Below are 24,133 nucleotides of genomic sequence, written 5' to 3' on the forward strand. Positions count from 1 at the left end.
CATGTTGTATTTCAAGAAAGGAGAGATTTTGTCCTTGGGGAGCAGGAAGGGGAAGAAAAACCTAAACCTACACTTTTGCCCAACTATCAAGCTTTACTTTGCAAACTGCAGCATCACTATTTGTACAAATGGCAGCTGTATCTGATGAGCCATCTTGTCATACCATCATAAACAGAGGAAAAATTCACTTCCACTATTTTGGTCATAAAAAATATTTAAAAAAAAAAAATCTATGTTTAAGCTCAAGGAACTAAGTTAAAACAGAACTTAACATAATAAATAATGAAAAAGAAAAGAAATTATGAAGACAGTAAGAATCAAAGCCCCACATTTTGAAGCAAAATTTAAATACCAGTCAAAAAGCTGCAACCCATAACATAAGCTTGTGTTCATCTTTTTATGTCTTCGTTTTTCTCAAAGAAAAATGTTTTTAAACAGAACAAAACTCAACCAACTACAATAAGCATGAGGCTATCAGCTCTTAAATTGGTGTGAAACCAAGACAATACAGCATGCCTATACTTGTGCAACCAATTACTTGGCTAAAGAAGACCATCTATTCAGATGAAAGCCAATAGAATTAATATCCTTATCTTCTTTGTATTTTGCATTGCACTGATCTGAGGTACAGCATGTAAATTAAGAACACATCACTAGAAACTGGTTATTTTTTAAGAAGTATAATCGTGCAGATGCATATTTAATTATTTGTATTGGTGATTCCATAATTTCTTCTGTTTCCTTCAACTCATTATTCATAGTTTACATGTCCAACTGTCAGAATTTTTCAATTCCCATCTCGTAATCAAAAAATTGCACATCTTAAAGGTGCATTGACACTGAAAAGCATCTTGTTCTGTATGTGCAACCAAAGAGTCTCAGATTAATTCTCTATCAGCATTGGGAAATGAACAGGGATTTTGTTGTACCAGTGACTGACATTCATCACTACAACTGTGAAAAGGAAACACAATTATAAGATGCATCACGCTGTTTTCAAGAGACACTGGGAAGGAAGTATTAGTGCTGCTTCACAGTCCTCTGGAGGAGACCTCATTTGGTCAAACACCCTCAAGAAATGCCTAACTGGAACAGACATGGTGACAGCCAAACTGGGTCGACAGCAAGAGCCCTGCCTCGTTTAGCTTAGCAAAGCAAGGCAGCTCTCTGAGAGGGTACTGGGGATGGGCAGAAAACAACACTAAACTGAGGACAGGGAGGCAGAGTCAAGTGTCCTGGAATACACTTAAACTGAAGGACAAGTCTATCAGTCACAGCACGAAGGATATCAAGTAGAATTGAAGATATGGACAGCGATGAGCTATTTCAAATGAAGTTGAATTAGCTAGTGAAAGGCATTTTACGTATTTCTAAAGCTAGACAGAATCACAACAGCTGCCCCGATCCCTTCACATTTTTATCACCATTCACATGAAAAAGCTTGCTTTGCAGTCACACAAATACATCTGCAACTCAATTGTAATATAAGAGCTGCCTTTGTCTTCTGGGTGGTTTTTTCAGCAGCAGGGGAGAGGAAGGGAAATTTGTCTACAAGAGTTCTTATAAAGCTCTTACGTATCTTTTAAAACTGCACTTAAAAAGAAAAAAACCCAGTATTTTGTGTAAAGATATGGACAATTTGCAAAGTAAAGCAAACTTGAAATGAAAATAAAATCATAGGGGAAGGAAATCAGGTCTTTCACTGGTGGATGTGCAGGAATTAATTGTATTTAATGAGTTTCAGCACAGCATTAAATGCGATCTCCCCTAGCTGACAAGAGAAATGGCAGCAAGTATACAAAATAACAGAACTAACTTAAGCTCAGACAAGCCTGAACTTCAGTGAAAACATACTTGTATCTGTAATACTCGTATGTGGAGCTACCAAGAACCCAGGCTTTCCAGTGGAAAAAGGGAGGGAAGGCAACTTTGTTTTAATTACACACATTACCAATTCCTTAGAAGCACATGCCCCTTCCCACATGCAGTACTTCCCTTCTTTGTAGCTAAATATGACACAGCAAATCACAGCCAATCCACCTCCTACCAGGATTTTGCCTTTTCTGTTCTAGGAATATGTTCAACATTTTCCCAGTGATTTCCCAGCCATATGCTAAAAAAAGGAATAAAAAGCTAATAATGAACACAATTCAAGCATTCATTTTCCCAAGTACAATGAGAAAAGTATTCTGAGCAGGTAGTTAAAACACCCCAAAATTCTCTCAACTAGCCCTAATAGGTAACAACCACGCATATAATTTCTTTTCCTGGTAAGAGTTGTTAGAGCTTTAATCTGTTGTTTCAACTTCAATCTTGAACAGAAATACATAAAATTAATAGGATTATATAAAACCAACCCCAAGCAGTTTCCAGCAGTTTCCTTATAAACAGTAGAAAGCACTCATCCAAAGGCAAGCTTAAGACCTGTAAGACAATCAGGTAGTTACTTCCTAGATGTTATGTAACTTCAGTGCTACAGCTGCAGAAGCTCTACTCCAGGAATAATGTTACAAGCAAATGACCTCACTTGTTAAATTAACTGTTAAAGGGTTAAACATACATCTTCCTGACAGCAAAATCTCATAAAGCATTAAGTAAAGCCACATTCTGGACATAGGAGAGGCTGTTTTCAGAATGATCCACCAAATGCAATTTCTAAAACTAGCCATGTTTTCCCCTCAACAGAAAAAAAGCAATGTCAGGCAAATTACATACGCTGTACTAGGATATGACACTGACAGTACAAGCTAAAGAAATAATCCTCTATTTCTAAGCCATTTCAATTCTGCAAAAACCAGCATCAGTAAGAAGCAGAGCCCTAGTTTTAATAGTTAAGAGCAATCTGCAAAATTACAGAAGATGCATCAAGTAAGCTTTACCATCAGAACTGCATTCAAAGGCGTACTTCTAATAAATCATTACAAAGTTCATAAAACCCCAAGTAAAGCTAATATCCACATAAGATTACCTCAGTCCTTGTACTTCATTACCCTCAAACTGCCAAGCTCTCAATGCTCACCATACACAAACATAACACATCACATCACACTCATTATTTCTTATGGACATGTGAAATACACTACTGAAACACAACACGTGGTTTGCTTCAAGTACCACTACTGGAGGGAGCAGACATTTACTGAATCAAATGAGGAAGCATGTAGAGCTTGAAGTCCTTTGACCCAAATTTACTGCTGCAACTCAAGAATCAGAGACCAGAGTGCCCAGGAGTCTATTCAGTTATCCCTCATCAAAATGCAGGGCTGTAAATGGCAGGAAGACAACCATGATTCCAACACACATACCAAAAAAAAACAAAAAAGGAGGCATCTCTAAAACTTTCATCTGGAATATTCCCTGACCCAAGGATAAAAAGGTTATAATGAGACAGTGAGACAAATTTATGTCCTAGACTGGACTTATAGGAACATTTGCCTGCATTTCCTATACTGAGGAAGATTATAAGGAAAACATACAGTGCCCATAGTTCTACATTACAGATTCCAAGAAAAAGGTTTTGAGATTTGGATTGTGGGGTTTATTTCTGGGAGGTGAGGCATTAAGGAGTAGCAGAAGACAGCTGAGCCAAGACATCTGCGACTGCAAAGTCTTTAAGGCAATTCAAGGGGAGACTACAAAAGACAAAGCCAGGTAAACAGAAAAAACACCATAAAGAACAAGCTGTATACTGGTCCTACTTCGGTGCATACTGCTCCAGATGTTCTTTGCCTCTTTTAGTCCCTAGAAAATAAAAGCTGTTCAATGGTCATTCACCACACCAACTACTTTTCATGAATACTACTAACAATTGAGAACAAATAAAAAGCTCCCAATCAGCTCTCCACACCCAAACACTGTAAGGAACAAACTCTCTTTGCAGACAACCCCACAAATTTGAAAATGCTATCAAAGGACAGCTTTGGCTTCTCTGAACATGTGATGAGGTTCTGCATGCTGGTAGGTGAGAATGTAGAAGATTACAAGGAATTAATGCACAAAAAAAAAGCCTTTGCTGGTTGTCAGCTTGAGGGAAGACTATTTTTCACTAGGACCTTGAGCAAAACATCAAGAGTTCAAAGATGATATAATAGGGCAAGAGACTAGAAGTAAGTACAAGTAATTATTCACAAAAGTTCATAAAATCCAAGCAACCAATCCATCAGTCTTAGACAAATGCATATTAATGCATAAAGCATAAGAAAAGCAGTTTGAATTCTCTGAATGGGATTAACACTAGGATCTACTCCATAAGAGTCTCTTTCCCACTGGAATACTAATAGAAAAAGGATCCAGTCAGCTCACCATAAAACACAATAAAAACTTAAACATGCAAACAAAAACCCAAACCAAACAAATCAAAGTGCTAAGAAGTGTTATGCCTTACACCCAAAGGACACAAGCATCACAAATGCAGAGAGGTATCCTGCAAGTCTGCAAATAATAAAATGAGGAAAGCACATTAATGCTATCAAGCTGCAAGTTTACCACAGACTATCAAAAAAGGCCAACTGATGTTATGCTTTTTGAAAGGGGAAAAAAAAATCGTAAGACTTTGTTACAGGGAGATAATAAGAACCTAGGCACCCACTGGGAATGGCTTGAGGAACATACATCTTTAAAACACAGAAAGCAACTGAAGACACTTCCTTTAACTATAGCAGCAAGAAAAAAGCAGTTGACAGTAAACAATAAGAGAGAGTTTCACTGGAAGTGAACCATCAATTCAATGGTTACTGAAGAGGGAAAGGAAGGAAGAACACCATGGGATAGATTTCACATCATTAAATAAGAGCTCACAGATGACAAGTCTATGGCAAGGGAGAGTTAATTCTCAAATGACACAATAGAAACAAATTCAAGAAAACCGAGCACAGCAAGAGAATAGAAAACATAGAAAGAGAATAATGACTCAGAAAAAGCACACATGAAGGGAGTAAAGCATAACAATGGCAAGAGAGTAAGAGGGACAAATATGAAAGACTAAAGGCATAAAATGAAAGAATTTTTACAAAACAGCTTGAGGCCACCAAGAAATCATTCTATCAGTATACTACTACTAGAATTTCTCCATTACTGAATGAAAACAGAAAACAGATTGATGAAGAACAACTCCTCACTGATCAACTACAAGGGTGACCAGCACAATTAGCACAAGTAAATGAGCAAAAATATCCACCCAGAATCAGCTGACTATTGGAAAGAGACATATTTTTTCCAAGTAGGCTAGATCTGATAACATTCAAGAAACTTCCTCAGGAAATCCTTTGAGCTACCTCAAAATCAATAATCCTATCTTCGAAAACTCATGGAGGATGTCTTAGATAATCAGAAGCTCAGAAAAAAGTGAACTATTTAAACCCTTTAAAACAAAGAAACAACCTCACTCCTCAAAGAAAACCAACCCTCCACCCAATTTTTTTTTTTTTTTTTTAAAAAGCCCAAAAAACCGAGGGAGAAAAAAAGGATAGCCAAGGTAGAAACATCTGAGGAATGGATTGTTTTCAGTTCCCAGAAAAGTTAAATATACCCAAACAATCTCTTTAAGTACTTAGATGATACGGAGAGGAGGAACAGCCACCTTCATTATGTCAAACCAATAAAATTCTCTTCAATGAAAGATTTACTCAGGGGAGGAAGAATAAATGTCATGATTTACTTGATTAACGTCTTTGACAGCCTTAAGTACTGAAACTGTCTCATGACCAAATTAAATACCAAAATCTTGACATTACCACAAATTTCCAAATAGATTGAAGTGACTACATGCAGAAGAAGAGTCAACAAGGTCAGACTGATGGAAAAACTAATGCTACCTTGGGATGCATAGCTTATGTGACACAGGACATAATCCTTTCACCTAATACTGCTCCAGGGACAACTGCAACTCATTCTGAACACAGGTCTTTGAGCCAGACAGAAACAGCTGGAGAAAAGCCACTAGAGAACCACCACCAGACACAGACAATATTACCCCAGGCTGAGAGCACTGGGGGCACCAACCTTACAGATCAGAATACTGAGTGGAGAAGAAGAGTCAGTTCTCTCTATCCACAGCAAACAGAATAAGCAACAAAATGTTTGAAGTGCAGCAAGGGAGAATTCTATGCAATAGAAAATTAATAGCAAAGTAGTTAAGGGTAAAAATAGACTACTTAGTGAGGTTGTGGAGTGTCCATCAAATAGGGAATATTAAGAGCAGGTTAAACAAACAAGTAACAAACGCAGAATCAGTACTGTCTCCACTGGCCAGAAGACAGATGAATGAGAGGAAAATAAGCATGGAAAAAACTTTGAAGTTAAGACTTTAGAAAACTGACAAGAAATTCTGACAGAGTTGATTACAATCAACTTTGATGTCATATTTAAGGAGCTGGTTTACATAAATGGTTGCTTAGATTTTTGTCTACTTCCTAGAATGCAATAAAAAAACCTCAAAACAACAAAAATCAACAAAAAAACACAACATAAAACTATCTTAAAGAAAATAAATTGTATTCTTCAGACAATTCATCTACCTTTTAATATGTATATCAAGGTATATAATTGCAAATACTAACATGCTTTAATATTTTAAAAGGTGGTGAAAAGATCAAGGATTAGTGGAATCTACCTGATATGATTCAGAGAGGGAAAAAACAGGGCCAAAAAGATCAACTCCCCTGGAAGCTACCCAGCTCCTGATACACTGTGCTGGTTAGACTACCTGCCTGCTCAGTGCCTGCTCAGCAGTTACCCACACACATGCTCTCTCTCACAAATGCATGAGTACGAGTGTGATAAGGAAAATGGAAAAAAAAGCCTAATTAGAAGGATAAAACCACATAGTAGCACTGGGACAGAGACATCCTTTTTGCCTCTCCCACCTCTATTCATGATAATACAGTGCATTTGTGAGCCTATCCAGTATAATTTCCAACTAGCCAGGCCAACTAGCTCAGGAGGTCTGACCACAAGGACTGGTTTTCAACAAAGAGGAGCTACCGACATCCTTCCTGTTCAGTAGTGTCAGTCAAATTTGGCTTAAGAGGAAAAGAACCCCAACAGCATATTGGAAGGGCAGACACAACAGGCACCAGAAAGACATCTTCCAGTGATCCTCTCATGCTTTAATGACAGGGATTTGTGCTCCACTAAAGCCCTCTAAGCACAGACACCTACAAAAGAAATAATCATCAGACCTAACACCTTTCTCATCATGTAGTAACACTCACTAGAGATTACTGCTATAAGCTATGTAAACTCTCACGTCATAAACATCACCCTACACAATATCCATTTTGGTGAAAAAATTAAGACAAGGACAATTTCTAGTCATAAATAAAGTCTTAAAAGCATCAATAAAGGCAGTCCATTGCATCACCTATTTTTTGGTGAACATGAATTAATACCAACAATAAAAAACTTTGCCTAACTTTGAAAAGTCAAACTACTCAAGCACATTATATAAAGAATATATTTGTGGCAGAAGTGTCAGAGACAGGACAATGCAAGCAAAATAAAGCAGTGAAGACTAACTTCCTGTTATAAAAATAAGGAAATACATGAGCAACAAAGAAACCATAGAATTTTTTTTTCCATCAGACAAATTCATCCCTAACTTGGAAAAACAATTAAAATGTAAAAACACAATTATCTGGGAATTACTTTTTAATGTTAGGGAAATACCTCACATACTGAGGGTTGGAGTAGGAGGTGCTGATCTGCTGGAAGGCAAAAAGACTGCAAAGCAATCTGGACAGGCTGGATCAGTGGGCCAAGGTCAGTGAACTGAGGTTCAACAAGGCCAAGTGCTGGGTCCTGCCCCTGGGTCACAACAACCCCTGCAGTGCTACAGGCTGGGGCAGAGGGGCTGGAAAGGGCCCAGTGGAAAAGGACCTGGGGGTGCTGGTTGAGAGTGGCTGAACATGAGCCAGGTGTGCCCAGGTGGCCAAGAAGGTCAGTGGCACCTGGCCTGGATCAGCAATAGTGTAGCCAGCAGGACCAGGGCAGTGACTGTCACACTCAGCACTGTTGAGGAGGCCTCACCTCGAGTCCTCGTGTTCAGTTCTCAGCCACTTTGTAGAAAGAAAGTCACTGAGGTCCAGAGGACATGCAGCTGGTGAGGGGACTAGAGGAGAAGTCCCATGAAGAGTGGCTGAGGGTGCTGGGGGTGTTTGGCCTGGAGAAAAGATGGCTCAGGGTGATGTTACTGCTTTCTACAACTCCCTGACAGGGGCTAAAGCCAGCTGAGGCTCAGTCTCTTCTTCCAGGCAAACAGCAACAGGACAAGAGGAAATGGCCTCAAGCTGTGCCAGGTAAGGTACAGGCTGGACATTAAAAGGAATTTTTTCAAGGAAACAGTTGTTAAACATTGGAATAGACTGCCCATGGAAGTGGTAGAGTCACCAGCCCTGAAGGTGTTCAAGAAATGACTGGACATGACACTTAGTGCTATGGTTTAGTTGACACGGTAGTGATCAGTCAAGGCTGGACCCCAGGATCTCAGAGATCTTTTCCAGCTTCACTGACAACGAGATTCTGTATCCCCCACTTTGTAACATTGTAGACTATTTATACGCTATTCCACCAAGTTAAGACTTCATGGGAAAAGCTCATAAGGATATTGACTTTCTTCGGATTATCACAAATATAAACAGGGTTGGGAGTAAATTTCTTTGATTTTTTTTTTGTTTGTTGTTGTTGGGTTCTTTTTTTGTTTGTTTGTTTTTTTGTTTTGTTTTTTTTGTTTGTTTGTTTGTTTTTAGTGTTTTCAGTGCAAGGGAGGTCTAACACCAGCTAGGATCCTCTAGGCTTTAGCAGAGGAGACACAGACTACCATGAACTTTTGCACCTTAGCTGTCAAATCATCAGTAACACCTTACTGAGAGATGAGCCAGTCTCACCAACAGGTAACATCAAGTGCAACCTGCTGACTTCAGAGTTTGTTTCAAAACTGCCTGCACATTTAGACAAAACCTCATTTCTGTGACCTTAGGTAAAAGACACAAAGGCAAGCACACATTCAGACTTCTGTCAGAATGTTCTACTTAAAGAATAAATCATCACAGGCCATTTGTAACAACGCTTTAACAATTTTCTAGAGATCAAAACAATCCCCTAAACCTTACACAATCACTAGGTTTTCCCCTAAATAAAAACATAGGCTCAGAATTACTTTAAATATTGACAGAAAAATGTTCCACTTCATTTTTTAAAGATACAGCCACCAAATTTATAAAAAACATACAACAAGCAGTCTAAATAATATTCAATGTGTGATTGTCATAATTTCCACGTAATTCTGAAAAGCAGTAAGCTAGGTCACCAATGACAGCACTTCCGAAAGCATTAAATAATAATTAATATTTAACTTAGTTACTATGCAATGTTTCTCAGTACAAAGTTCCATATCCTCCTACATAAGATTTCAAGTCTGTAACTAGTGGATACTGTGTAAGTATGGCAGCCTATTTTCTAGACAGAAAGGTAACTGTATTTTTTCCCCTCTGAAAGCATAAAAATCTTTTCAAAAGCTTTTTTTTATATCTGAAAGTTATGGAACTTGAACTTCGTCCACTTTTATTCTTCCGGTTTAGACTTGTTTGATGCTAAAAAATCCCAACCTAGTCATTTTCAGGCCGCTGCTGCAAACAGTCTCAAATCACAGCAGACACCAGTAGAACTCCCTGCAGACTCCCTGAAAAGAAGAGTAGAATGACAGTATAGTGGAGACAAATCTTGGTAGTAGCCAGGAAAAAATATGAAGATAAAATAAAGATGATCACAGAGGTAAAACTGCAAAGTTTCTTTGACAGTAAAGGAGAGTTCTATATCTGGCTGGGTGACAAGCTAAAACCTGAATTCATCTGAGGCCTATTCCAGGGAAGATCTGGGTTTCAACTACACATTAGCCACAGCCACATAGATAAGTTAAGGCCATTAAAACAAATTTGTGAAAAACTTCTAGTGAACCTCAGCTAAACCACTAGCTTGCCATCTGTTGTGGCAGCAGCTTATTGAAGATAAGCAGCCTGGAAGCATTATGGCAATTAAGAAATCTTTTGGTCATTAACTCCACACCAATTAAACACTAAAGGCTGGCAGAACCACACTGTAGCTCAGAACTGCTTTTTAAGGTGAACTCTTCTGCTCCTAAGGACTGGTTTCATGATGAGACCCAGTGTGGCAAAGAACCTCTAAACATTTACTCAGGCACTTCTTCATCCATTGGTAGCCCACCTATGTGTGTGTTCTACTCAAAAATAATTGCCATGCACACACACAAAGTATTTATTTCATTCCTACACTTACCTAGCAAATTCTTTAACCCACATTGAAAAACATGCTTCAAAAAGCCTCAGTACATGCACACACACATTCTCACTCATGCACCTGTCCATGAAAGTGTCTCTGGGCTTGCATCACCATTAGTCTTATCCAAATTCAGAGTGTCATGTCTATCTCAATGAAATATTCCCTATATCACATTTGAAATGGTCAACTGTTGAGTTTAATATGGCTGTAGAAATTGGAAGAGGTTCCCTAATTCCCTTTAATATTTATAAACTAACAAAAGTCTGCCTATGACATGTTCTACTCAAGGCATTTTTAAATTAAACTACTGATCTCAGTGGAAAAAAACAACTAATATTAGAAATATCTGAACTACCTGTTCAGCCTTGAGAAAAAGAGAAGACAAGAGAGTACATCTTATCAACGTCTATAAGCATCTGAAAGGAGAGTGTCAAGCACATGAAGCCAGTTTCTACTCAGTAGTGCCAGGCAATAGGACAAGAGGCAAGAGGTGGAAACTGATGCACAGAAGTTTCACTTGAACATGGGAAAGAAATTCCTCACTGTGCAGGAACACTGTGGATTCTTCCTCACTAAAGATATTCAAGAACTGTCTGGAAACCATCTGGTGCAATGTGCTCTAGGAAAACCCTACTTGAGGAGGCAGGTTGGACCACAGACCCCACAGGTGGTCCCATCCAACTTCCACAATTCTGTGTACAATTCAATGGTATCATCATTTAGGAAGTTTAGGAAGACCTTCTCTGAGAGCTAAAGTTTCCATATCTGAGCACAGGGAAAAAAACAAACTAACCCAAAACTACCAAAACACCAGAAAACACACTTTGGCATTAAAAAAAACACAAAAACAGCTTAGTTTAAAACCTTCATTATTTTAGCCCAAATATATAGAAGAAATCAAAGTTTGCAGTGCCCACAGTTACTGCACTGACTTCAACCACATACAGCTGTTTGTACTAGTTCTCTCTCTTTGAAAAGAGCCTCAAAGAGAGAAGTGGGTGGCAGTGTATTCAAGTCTGGCACCCCTGCCTAAAGCCACATATTTTGCTTCTAAGGAGCTATCATCGATGCAGTTTGACAGCACAAAGCTGAAAGCAGAATAGAAATCAAGGTATAGCCTCACAGCTCTACTATGCAATACTACATGTACATTACATTTAACACAGTTTCCAACATATTTCAACACTACACATAATGAGATATCCCCTAATATATAGACCTTAGAGTCCTGGCATTAATTATCAGACTGGTTTCAGAAAAATTATTCAAGTGACAGCCTTGTTTTCCTTCCCTCACTTTACAATCCTGGTACCATGAGAGACATTCAAAACCTGAGGCACATGACCAAAACTTCTCAGTCAAATTCAAAACACAAGTCTACATCATGCCATGCTTAGCCAGTGCACTCAACCAACAATCTGTTTTTCTTTCTTGAACTCACTTGCCCATTTCAAAAGGCCAAGCATATTTCATGTACCACCAATAATGCTTGCTCTTTTACAGCTTTCTCCCCTCATTCACATTAACTCATCTCCTACTTCATTCAAAAGGGAAAAAAAAAGTTTAGTCTTATTCTGTCCTTCCAAAGACCCCACCCTCATTCACTACCCACAGACTTCTTACCAAGCCTATAACTGCCACCTGTTTCCTCTGACATATGAGGAGAATAAAAGATCAAAAAAGACCAGCCCCCATGAAAACAGTGTTTTTCTACATAAAAAGGTGCTGCTTCGGGGTCCTGTTCCGATGTCAGTCTAGTTGGCAAATATCCACATTTAGAGCTCCTAAGTGATTGCTGGTGGGCAGGGCTCACAACTAACACTGAATTATTCTGCACTAGCTCGGGCAGCAGCCACCCCTGCCAACACACAACTGTGCTAAACCCACCTGAGAGGCAGATTACTGCCCTAAATCCAGATCATATATTAGCTTATATGACCAATTTTTGATAAAAGCTGGCTCAGGAGATGGAGAGTCCTAACAGAACATGCCATGCATTTCCCCCTTCTCAATAGCCTTATGAGTGTTACAACTGAGATTCCCAGTAAAGCCTCCTTCAGCTCCTGATGCTATAGAGAAACATGCCTACTACTCTACTCCTTACTTCCCAGTACCCTTTCTGAGGACTAATTTCTGAGGTTACTTCTGCTATGCCTGCAGAAGGTGAAACCTTAAGGGGGAAGTAAAAATGTAACTACACAAAAATATATCTTGATTAATTCACTGTTGTCCACAGTAGTGGACAAGTAGCGTAAAACCTTTTGACTGGTAAAACCCCTTGAGTGGACTTCATTTTCTATTTAGTTTCTATTCCTAACTCAGAAAATTACAAATAGTTATGGGTCCAAGGAGCCCTTTACATTTTAAAATGACAACTACTGGATTTAATTACTACAGTTAACTTATCAATCATATATTATTTAATAAAACAGATATCAATCACTAGTTTTATATTCTAGTTAGCATGGATGTGTTTATACCACTTCTTTAGAAAGCTCACGTCTATAGCACATGCACAGGTTTTTGATACAAACTAAACGCTGCCCAGCTCTCTAGACAGAGAGAGCTTGGTCTTCTTTAAGTAGAGAAGCTACTATTTCCAAAAAGAGCAACAACTGACTAGGAATCAAAGTGAGCAAAGCTAACATTGCAATGCAAGCCATGACTAAACAATCACTTTTGATATTGTAGGCATAATTAATATCTAGAAGAACAAAGATGGGCATCTGAAAATTTACATCTAGAACAGTGAAGGCCCCCGTGCTGCCAGCCAGACACTATCCAGCGAGCTACCTTTCCCTGGAGAAGAACAAGAAACAGCTATTTAGAGCAGCAAACACTGCCCCAACAGCTGATCACATCCTCCATCTGTCTGCAGCTCAACACAGACCACTGAACTGCTGCCAAAGCAGTTAAAGGGGGAAAAAAAAAAAAAAAAAAAAAAGGAAAAGCCAGCAGCTTTTTCCTAAGAGCAACTGCCACCCACAAACCCTCCCAGAAATTAGTCCTCACTGCCTATTGTGGCCCCTCCTGGACCACAATTTACCCCCCACAGCCACATTCTACGAGGAATAGGAGATGAGACCGTAAGAGAAGTCCCGAAGTTCAGATGCCATAAGTGACAAGTTTGCTTAAGATCCAAGCAGTCCACAGCTCTGGACTTCAAAATAATTACTTTTCTGACCTGGTCAAAACTTAATTATTTACCTGGATGATTGTAGTCTCATGTTTTTTGAACATCCTTCACAAGAAACCACCTGTCAAAGCTACTACAAGCCAGTTCAACAGATTAGTTGTGTGAAAGGAGGATTAATGTAAAGTTCTACTGTGCATGAGGACTTTGTGATACTCCACAGTAAGTAACAATACAGAGGCACCTACAACCTATTGTGGTTTGCTCCTACAGGCCTGAGGAGACTATGCAAAGGAATGTTTCATGGAAGCACACAGTCTTCTAAAAATGTACAATGAAGTAAATCTTTTGTTTCCTCCTTATAAATGAGCAAAGTTACTCTTAAAGATTTAAGATACGACCCAAGGGGGCATGTATCATAACCTATTTGAGCTCCAACTTTTTTTTGTTTTTGAAGAGGAAGAAACCGTAACAGAGTATGCAGGCAGAGGCTAAGCATGGCCTCCTACACAGGTTTTTCACTTTATCCAACTTCAGGCACTCAGCTTGTACCAAAATCTCTCCAGGCTTCCTTTAATAAAGACTGGAGAGAGATGGTCGCTCTACAGGGTGATGCAGAACAGGAATGCCTTCCTCTCATGCCTGAGCTGGTTCTATCATTACTAGGAGTTTTGAGATGGAGAGAACTACCTTTGTGGCTTTTGCAAAAGAAGGGGAGTTGATTATTTAAGAACATGAAAGAGGCTCACAGGCAGCCCCATTAATTTCCCACTAAAATCCATTCTGCAAAACAGTGCCTGGACTAACTTCTGCATCACAAAAGCAGCTGTACATTCTCTGTTAAAAAAAAGTAAACAAGAAAATATTTAGGAAAAAATATTTACCTCAGGTAAATGCTATGTTGCTCAGACATATCTTTAATAGTATTTCTGCAGTGTTTCCTCACAGGCAAGGAGGTGAAGTAATGTTATAGGCTGCCTCAAATTTCTACAATACAAAATTAAGTAACTGTAGTGTCAAAAGAAAAAAAAAAGGCAAATTTATTCTACTGCATTCTCAGAAAAGCTTTAATTTGGGCAGTTCCTGTAATGCCATTAAGAGTAACATCATAAAAGTAATTTTCCTGTTGAACTCTTCATTTGCAGCAAAGAAGGAATTGAACTGCAGTATTCTTCTAGAGATTTAACTCAAATGTTTCTTTATGTTTAATTATTCTAGGAAAATTTCACATACAGAATAATCTTTTTCAAAACACACCAGTCCACAGCTACCTTGGTTTCTATTAAAATTAAAAAAAAAAAAAAAAAAAAAAACAACACAAGAAAGGAAAATGTAGAGACTTTTTCCATTGCCTTAATAAAAGGGGATATATGACCTCCTTTCCCATCAATGAAGGAGCCCAAAAATTATTAAACCTTCTTTGATTACTCAGATCTATTCAAACCCAGAACTGCCTAGCACATCCATGGAGTCCTGTACACCCTATGCAAAGCAGGTTTATTTCCCAGTTCTCCCCAATCACTTCTCCACAACATGTCTTCAGTAGATCTGTATTTGCTCAGGACCACCCTTGATAAACACACATATCAGAGTCTGAACCTTAGTCTCATAGGCACTAAGCATCCACTCAGCTCTCCTTGCCAGGCCAGAAGAGAGGCTGACTGATCTCTCACTGTAAAGGAGAAAGGATCCAAAGATTGCCCCCAGGATGGAATACCACTACAATAGGATAAATGCCATAACCAAGAAAATAATGTAATGTTAAATACTTAAATAAAGCTTCAGGTACTGTTTGGGGTCAAAAACTTGCAGGAGAAGAACTGGACAAGAACCCTGAATATTTCAGAACTAACTTTTCAAACTAATCTAGTTCCAAATTAAATTAACAGGGTTTTGCTTACATAGTCAAGAAACAAAAGGAAGGGAGTTACTAATGTTTTTAGAGTAAAAAATTTCTCTCTCTCTATCTTTCACATTTTGCAACCAATACAGCAAGTGGAAAAAAATCCTCTGCCTTCACACCCTGAACTGAATGTCCCCTAACAAAGCCAAAGGAGAATCCTTAGCTTACACGGATTAGACACAGCTGAACCAGATGCCTTTTTTTGGGGCACATTTTTGGTATGTTTCATTTAACAATTCACAACCAGTTATTCTCATTATCAGCTGACCATGATTTTGCAGGTGCAGGAGGTGGGGGAGAAATGGAAAGCTCAGGGATTGGATATACGTCAAGGTCATGAGTACACACAGGCACTTCCCAGGAGCAGCATTACGAGATCTGACCCAGTCACTGGTACTGTGCCTCTGGTCTCAGGTCTATTAGCTGAAAAATGCCTTAACTGAGCATGGCAAGAAGCTATGAAAGAGCTAATAATGTGAATGTTATGCAACCACTAAGCTTGTTTTAAAGTTTGAAGTGTTCTGTTTATGTTTCTAAATTAGCAAGTTAACTCAACCATACCATCTAAAGCAAATCCTAATAGTTTTATCCCATTGTGTCTCCTTTTGTTATAAAAAGCAGAGCATAAGCTCTTCAGGGCAGGCACTGCATGTCTATTACCAAAAAACAAAAACAACAAAAAAGTGAACTACCTCCTTTAATCAGAGGAACAAATTTACTACCTGACTGTCACAAAGGCTTGTTTTTCTTCAAGTCAGTCTTAAGTGTTTATAAGTACTGACTGCCTCAGCCTGAGGAGCAGAGGTTATAATACTGTTTCATTAATTGGAGTTTATCTAGTTTACCTGAGCCTTGGCAAAAATTTCCCAAAATAAGCTTGCTTTTGGAGAAGGCCCTACATAAAAGCACAAAAGCAAGCTATTTGCTGAACTTCTGAGCTCCTGACAAAGCTCCTCTTTTGAATGTTTGAATAATGGAAGGGGAAGAGGGAACAGGGAAAATCTGAAATCACAAATCAAACATGGATATCACTAAAATGCAATGAGCTACAAAGCTGCTGAAGAAATTGGCAATGTACATTCTGCTACGTATAGAATCTCTATTTAAAATACCCCATAATGAAAAAAATAGTCTGCTGAAGTATTTTATGAAATTCTAAAACAGCTCTCAAAAAATATAAGAAGATTCAATATATTACTACACTTGACATACAATACCTTGAAAAATGCAAGTGAGAGAACTGTAAAATAGCTACTAAATTATTCCCTTTAATCACACAAGATTGGTCAGGCCTGTAACAAAAAGTATTTCTGTAGTTGATCAGTTACTGACATACCACTCTCCACTCCAAAATACCTGAACATACCAACGAATAGCCAATTTTGCTATACCATATGTATGAATTGTGCAGTGGTTGCTAGAGATAATCAAATGTCTCTCACATCAATAATCCAACTGTCCGTCAAAAGTTTATAGAGTAAAATTAAGAAAGCCTGATGCAATGCATTACTGAATTAGAACAGAAAGCAAGATCTATTTCCATAAATATGCATATTAAAAAGAAAAAAATCCTAGAGAAGTCCTGCAACAGCACTGGACAACTAGGTGACTTGGTTTTCAGTTGCAGTTAAAGTTGACACAGATACAGGTTTTCAAGACTGAAACTCCCTTGCACTGATACACTGTCAAAGCACCCTTAATTTCACTAGCACACCAAAACATCTGACAGTGCTTCAGAGGACGAATTCAGATGCTATAAAGCATGTGCATGGAATAACATACCTTCCAGGAAGATTCCGTTAGGAGTTGCCCACTTGCATCCCAGAACAAGACTCAGCATGTACTCTAATGCAGAATTTAGCCTACAGTCTTAAAAAACCCTCCAGATAAGATGTATAAAAACCTCAATTCAAATGTATTTGTTAGCTCTAACAAGGTTAGCTGCAATTTCAATATTGGCACATGAGCTTTTAGTCTGAACCATAAATACATTCATTTTTAAACTACAGTCAACCTGTTTCATAAAGTAGGTTCAAAGTATATGTTATTCTGAACAATTACTGACACACAAGAATGTGGACCACACACAGGATCATTCCTTTAGCATCCTGTTTCATTCTGTCTTTTAGACAAGCTTTGGAAGAAGCACCTAACAGAACACTAGTAGAAGGATGTGCCCAACCCATCCAGAATGGTTGCCCTAAAACCAGGTAAGGGACAAAAGTTGGAAAGTACACGAGAACAAATAGAACACACTATGATGTGCAGCAAACACTAAATTTTTTTGGGAGCTGGTGGTTGTATTTTACACCTTTTCAAAGATAAATATTTAAGTTTGTTCAGCAAAGAGCTAGCTGATGATTTCTCTTACCCACCAAGGGAACTTCACATTATTCAGGGTAAAAAAGTAAAGTAAGCCTGGTTACTACTTTACAGCTGTTAGTGTGTTGCTTATTCTCCATCTAGCCAAAACAAACATTGTACCTAATTTAGAAGAGATATGTCATGTAAAATACAGTTTTTTTCTCAATTTCATCCAGAAAAAAACATCTGCTAGTCTTTCACTCAAAAAACCAAGTCTTGTTTTGATCATGTGCACTAAACTATCAAATTTTTACACACCATTAAGGTAATTTTATTTTCACATCAGCAAGAGAAATGCAATGATTCTTTAAGATTTCACCTTTGCAACAAGATTACCAGTGAATTTTTAAGTACTGGCAATTTTCATGTCACAACCATTGGAAAGTTATTGAAAGTGTCAAGAAAGAAGTCACTGAAAGCACTATGGAGGAAGCAACATCAGCTTTAAAGGAGCATTATAGGGTATAAGCAAAAACCTTTCAAAAAACTGAGCACAGGCATCTACCTATCCTCAAAATCTCATTCCAATACGCTTACTGTTCAATTGATCAAGGCCTTTGCTGCAGGTTTATTCTAGTTTAACTAACTGATCTGTTTGTTTAACTGACTTAACTCCCCACTTGTCCATCAGTCTTCAGAACCACCTGCATCATACTACAAATGGAAATCACATACACATCTAAGAGTAGAGACAAAAAAAGACCAATTAAGACAAAGTCAAAAAAGCATTAAGTCACGTGTTGTGTACACTTACAAAAGTATGAATAACATGTAAGTGTAACAGACAGATGTATTCTCCCAAAAATTTAGTGTTGAAACACTAAACTTTCACACACAACATACTTCCAGAGGGACTGAGAAATTTTATTAGGAACTATGCAGTCTGAAAGAAATAAGGAACACAGAGTAGGTAGACTAGCAATGATTTTGGCTTTTAAGATAAATTTTAAAAAGATCCCATATTGCCTGATGAGAACCAAAGTTCTAGACTACACATAACCACAAGACACAAACATCAAAATATTTGGGGTAGTGGAGCCACATCGATGTCCCATTCTAAGCATTACTTTGCTGCTGGTTTTATTTCCCTTGGCATGATGATGTTTAGCAACATCTAAGAACCTGTGCCTGTAAAGGCTTGTAATCTAAGATGTAAAACAAAACAAGATGCATCTTCTTGCTACAGGTTTAGTTAGAATAGTGTTGAGTGATGACATGCAAAGCTGCAAATAAAAACTTGCACACCTCTTTGCCATAGGCACATCATTCTTCCGGATATCTAAGTCACATACAGGCTACTGTCACAGAAGGAAATTATGTGTGAAGTTAAGTATCAGATTAGGACAGACATACAGAAACAGTTTATCTAAAGCATGGCAGCCAAGTATGAAAGTGGGTGAACCCAAGTTTTAGAGAGAGGAGAAAAAAAGTAAACCTTTAATCATCAGATTGATTGTTGAGCCAGCAAAATAGATGGGCACAAAACCAGATGAAAAACAAAATAAACCTATTTGTTATATCATGGTATTTCAGACACACTACATCACAAAAGCCAATTCTTTAATTTCCCCTTCATGTGCTCAACAAGTTTATGAGAGCAAGAGGAAGTGGAGCAGGTGGTATGACATGCACATGGAAGTCTGAAGATGCTGTCAGCAGGAAATGCTGCTGTAAATATGATACCTGAACACAAGCTCTGTGCTGATAACAAAAACTTGAGGTAACCTTTACCAGAAAAAGGAACATGAACTTATCTGCTCTTTTGCTACTTGAACCAACAGGACACCTTTTTAAGGGCTTAATCCTTGAGTATTTTTTCTTGGGAAAAAAAAAAAATCAGGTAAACTACACAATCTTCTCTCTAGCGGCTTTGGTTCACCAATTTGAGATAAATTTCACCATAATATGAAACAATGTAACAGATCTGAATTATTCCAAGGCACCAGAGTGCCAACCACAGTCCAAGCTACAATGAGCCTCCTATGCCTAATAACGAAGTTGGCTACTGCAAAAAGGGCGTAATGGAGGTGTCTTTTTGCTTTCTCAAGGCCTGCCCGCCTGTTCCTTACAGCTCCTCCATTAAGGTGAGACCCCGCGGATGGGGATTTCAGGACGAACCCCGGGCCGACACAGCCCGCGCAGCCCTTCCCCCACAAAGGGTGGGGAGCCGCGGACGCTGCCCAGCGCCGCCGCCCCCTCCCCGCAGCCAGGGCCCAGCCCCGAGACCCCGCCGGGGCCCGGGGGGATGTGGCGGCGCAGCCCCCGGCTGCCAGCGCGGGTGTGCGGTGTCACCGCGCCCGGCCCGGCCCCGCTCACCTCGCCGTGTCCCGCCGCGGCCCCGGCGCCGCCCGGGGCTCCGCTGCCGCCGCCCGGAGCTGTCAGCAGGGCGCCCACCGCGCCCGGCGGGGCGGGGGCCGCTGCCGCCGCACCCCCGGCCTTGCCCAGCCCGCCGGTGCCGCCGCTGGGTCCCGGCCCGCCGGTGCTGCCGAGGCCGCCGCCCCGCTTGTTCTTCCGGCGCTTCGCTCCGCGCTTGGCGTCGGCCGGACTCATGGTGCTGACACCCGGGCACGGGAGGAGGGAGCGCCAGGGAGGAGGAGGAGGAGGTGGGGGGAAGGGGCGCGAGGTCGCGCCAAGCGCCCGGGGGTGGCGAGGCCGGGCGGGGCCAGGCGGGGCCGGGGCTCCCCGGGCGGCGCGGGCGAAGCGGGGCTGTCACGGCCACGGGGACTCGCTCGGCCCCGGCGCCGCTGGGCAGAGTTACCGTCCAATATGGCGGACACAAGGGGAAAGTGATCCCCCTTTACGTTGGGGGGCTCCCCCTCGGCGCTGACGGGAACCCGCCGCGCGCGGCACGCTGGGAGGCGTAGTTCCGCGCCGTGCCATAACCTGTCACCAATACTGATATCGAACTACAATTCCCAGCGCGCATCGCGACGCCCGCCTGGGCGCGGCGGATGAGCTCATCCGTCTCCGCGATGGCTGCTGGGAGTTGTAGTACCCCTGTCTGCCGTTAGCCGCGTCGGCCGGCGTTGCCACCCCGGTCAAGGGACTACAGCGCCGCCCAAGAGCCACGTGACGCCTTAAAGGGGCCGCAGCGCTCGGGGATGAGGCGTGAGGAGATGTTTTAGGCAAAGCCCCGCGTAAGGGGCCGCAGCCCGCTCGCCGTTCCGGCATAACTCAGCCCTTGAGTCTAGGGCTGTTTTGTCATTCTGTCTCTGTGCTACCATCCCTCAGAACCACACAGGCATCACCGTCCCCAAATCCCACGCAAGGCAGGCTGAAAATGGAGGTTGCATCATGCACTTTGGGGCTGAGGGCACTGCTGTGCTCTGAAGTGCCATGAGGTCACTGCTTGAGTCACCATCCCTGGAAGGTTTCAATAAACGTGCGGTGCTTCATGATAGTTTAGTAGCCTGCCACGTGGTCTGGTGTGGGCTTGGCAGTGCTGGGTTAATGGTTGGCTTCACTGAGGTCTTTAACAACCTGAAAGATTCCATGAGTCCGTGTTGTTCCTCACAGTGTGCACTCACACACTGAAAGGAGAAATGCTGTGGCTCTGTGCTTGTATGTGTATGGGTGGCACGATGCAAAACTCATACATATGAGCACATTAAAACTGGTGATAACTTCATAGGATCATGGAATCCATTAGGTCAGAAAAGACCTCTGTGATCGAGTCCAACCTATGACCAAACATCACCGTGTCAATTAGACCATGGCACTGAGTGCCACGTCCAGTCTGTCCTTAAACACCTCCAGGGATGTGACTCCACCACCTCCCTGGGCAACCCATTCCAATGTCTAATCACTCTTTCTGTGAGGAAACTCATCCTGATGTCCAACCTAAACCTCTCCTGGCACAGCTTAAGGCTGTGTCCTCTTACCCTTCCATTTCCCAGCCACAACCTCCTTTGCTGTAGCAGGATGGATAAGATCACCCCTGAGCCTCCTTTTCTCCAGGCTGAACATCCCCAGCTCCCTCAGCTGCTCCTCCTCAGACCTGTGCTCCAGAACCTCCACCAGCTCCATTGCCCATGAAATGCTTTAACTTTGGGTGCTGTAATGAAAAAACCGTAGGTGTGAGCACACCTGGGGATTACTTAGGGAAGTCTAAAATCTCTTTTCATCAGTAAAATTGTGATGGCATTGAGTGGTTGTGGCAGGTCAGAGGATAGTTCAGGAGCAGCAGCATATTTGCTTTTCTTTCACCAATGACCATACACTCTTAAAAGATCATGGGAAAGGTTTTTTTGTGGCAGGACCCCAGTCTTCATAAATGCATTCAATGCTCAGCACACACAGCCCTGCATAAGCAGCAAATAGCAGTGGCAAGAGTAGTTGTGTACACAGAAGGGTACACAGCCTTTTGCCACAAACAAATAAATTCCAGACCCTGAAGTACAAATTTGATATTGACTTATCTTTGTAATATATGGCATTATTTTCAGAGCTAACATCTTTCACTTGAAATGGTGACACAGTCTTATATAGGGCCATCTTTATCATCCTTTCCAAATTATATTTTCACTTGAACCCTCTTCATTTAACACCGTGCTTCTGAAAGAAAGATTACAGCTCTGTCAGTCTCTCTATCCCCTATGTATTACAGATAAAAAGCATTATTATGAGAAATTATTAGAGTAAAATCATTCAACCGTACAGGAGCTAAAGTAATGCTACTTAGTCTGACATCACAGTATTTAATTCTGATAATCTTATTGCAGAAACAAATGTTTTCCTTTTACACTTCAGAAAATAAGGGACAGCCTGATGATTTTTTTTTTTTAAATCCAGCTTTCAATATTAAAATTCACAGTGCAGGACAGTAGGTTTTTATAAACTGTGCAGGCCAAGGTCTTTTTTTAAACCTGCAGGTAAATACAGTGGGAAATTAAGTACACCTATGGGTTTTCACTGAACTTACCTACCATACCTTGTTTTTAACTCACAATTGGCTGCTGAGCCAGTAGGTTGTTTTAGAAATGAACTTGCTACTTTGATGGTGGATTTGAATGTTTGTATGAACTGGAACAAAAGACAGAGGAAATTAATTTGACTGCTGTGGAGACCTACGACTGTTTCTTGTCCTTACTTGAATTAAATTACTTGTAACATTCCACCTCATCCCTAAGAAAATAAACTCAGTCATTTGAACAAACTAACTTTAATTTACCTCATTGTTAATTTGAAGCATGGCATGGCATTTCAAAACCCTTTTGGGGGAAAAATTATTTGTACTCTGAAGATTTTTCACATTTTCCAGAAATGACATATATAAAAACTCACTGCATAAACAGTGCAGATCACTGCAGGGCTTTCCCATGCTCTTCCTTTGAACCAACACAGTTTCAGCAGTATAGTAATTTTCCCTGTGAGCCATTAAGTCAATGAAAGGCTGACTAGAGAGCTCAGGTCACAGTTACCTTTGAGTTCTGCCTTCAGGATGTCAGGGTGGCTGGAAAAACTCAATATGGTTTTACCAGCTCACTGGAATATTTTTCCTGGTCTCCTGTTGCACACAGAATTATGTAAGGAGTCCATACCCTCAGCTGCTGTTATAACCTCCAGTAAAAATTAAGAGACCTGTTAGTCATTACTGTTTCTGAAATAATAGTCTCTGTGTCAGGGAGATTAAAATTTATGGTTTCTTTAGTATCAAGGGGTTCTTAATTTTGCATTTAGTTCCCAATTTTGCAGGTGCTACTTGATGACATTGGTAATAGACTGAGCTCAAAGGAGCAGTGGCACACAAGGTGGCACCATGGACAGTTTAAAGCATATCCTGGCATATTCTGGCCTGAGTTGTACCTGCTTCCAGTTAAATTCTGGCAAGTTGAAGTCCCCAGTAAGGACAAGGGCAGTTGATATGGAGGTGCCCCTTGGTTCCTCAAAGACTTTTATTTTGACATCATCATCCTGGCTGTAAATCTCTTGTTGACTCTCATGATGACATCCACATTATTTGTTTGCCATTTAATTGTAATCCAGAGGCTCTCAACTGTGTTACCACCAACAGTGAGCTCCATACATTCTGACCCTTCTAATCCACACAGTGCCACCCCTCTGCCTCTTCTGCCCTGCCTATCCCTCCTGAAGAGCCTGGAAGCATCCCAAATGGCACTCCAGCAACAGGACTCATCCCACCAGGTTTTATTTATGCTAATGATGTCAAATCTCTAGGACTGGGCCAAAGCTTCAAGCTCCTTGGGTTTGTTCCTCATGCCTTGTGCATTAGTGTAGAACCATTTCAAGTGTGGTACAATGTAGCCAATTCCTCATAAAGCAGATAAAGTGATCCCATGAGTGCTCACTTCCTCAAGTTTTTGCTGCCATCACTCCTTACTGGTGAGCCTGGTTTTATCCCTTTTCCCCTTCCAAGATAGTTTGAAGCTCTGCCAAGAGGCCCCACTAGCTCCTGTGCTACAACTCTTTTCCCCCTCTGA

At 40.6% G+C, this 24,133-nt stretch overlaps 1 protein-coding gene across 2 annotated transcripts in view; it reads right to left on the reverse strand.

Moving 5' to 3' along the window:
- Window positions 1-20,478, reverse strand: part of FAM193A (family with sequence similarity 193 member A) — a 75,711-nt gene extending 55,233 nt beyond the window's left edge. Inside the window, exon 1 of one of the 2 annotated variants that reach the window (XM_056490197.1) lies at window positions 20,010-20,478. In XM_056490197.1, coding sequence (XP_056346172.1) covers window positions 20,010-20,243 — 234 coding nt within the window. In that variant the 5' untranslated portion in view covers window positions 20,244-20,478. The remainder of the gene's footprint in view (window positions 1-20,009) is intronic. The other variant, XM_056490196.1, reaches the window with a different exon arrangement.
- Between the last annotated feature and the right edge of the window lie 3,655 nt (window positions 20,479-24,133).

Source organism: Oenanthe melanoleuca, chromosome 4 (assembly GCF_029582105.1).
Source record: "Oenanthe melanoleuca isolate GR-GAL-2019-014 chromosome 4, OMel1.0, whole genome shotgun sequence".
In the NCBI taxonomy this organism is placed as follows: Eukaryota; Metazoa; Chordata; class Aves; order Passeriformes; family Muscicapidae; genus Oenanthe; species Oenanthe melanoleuca.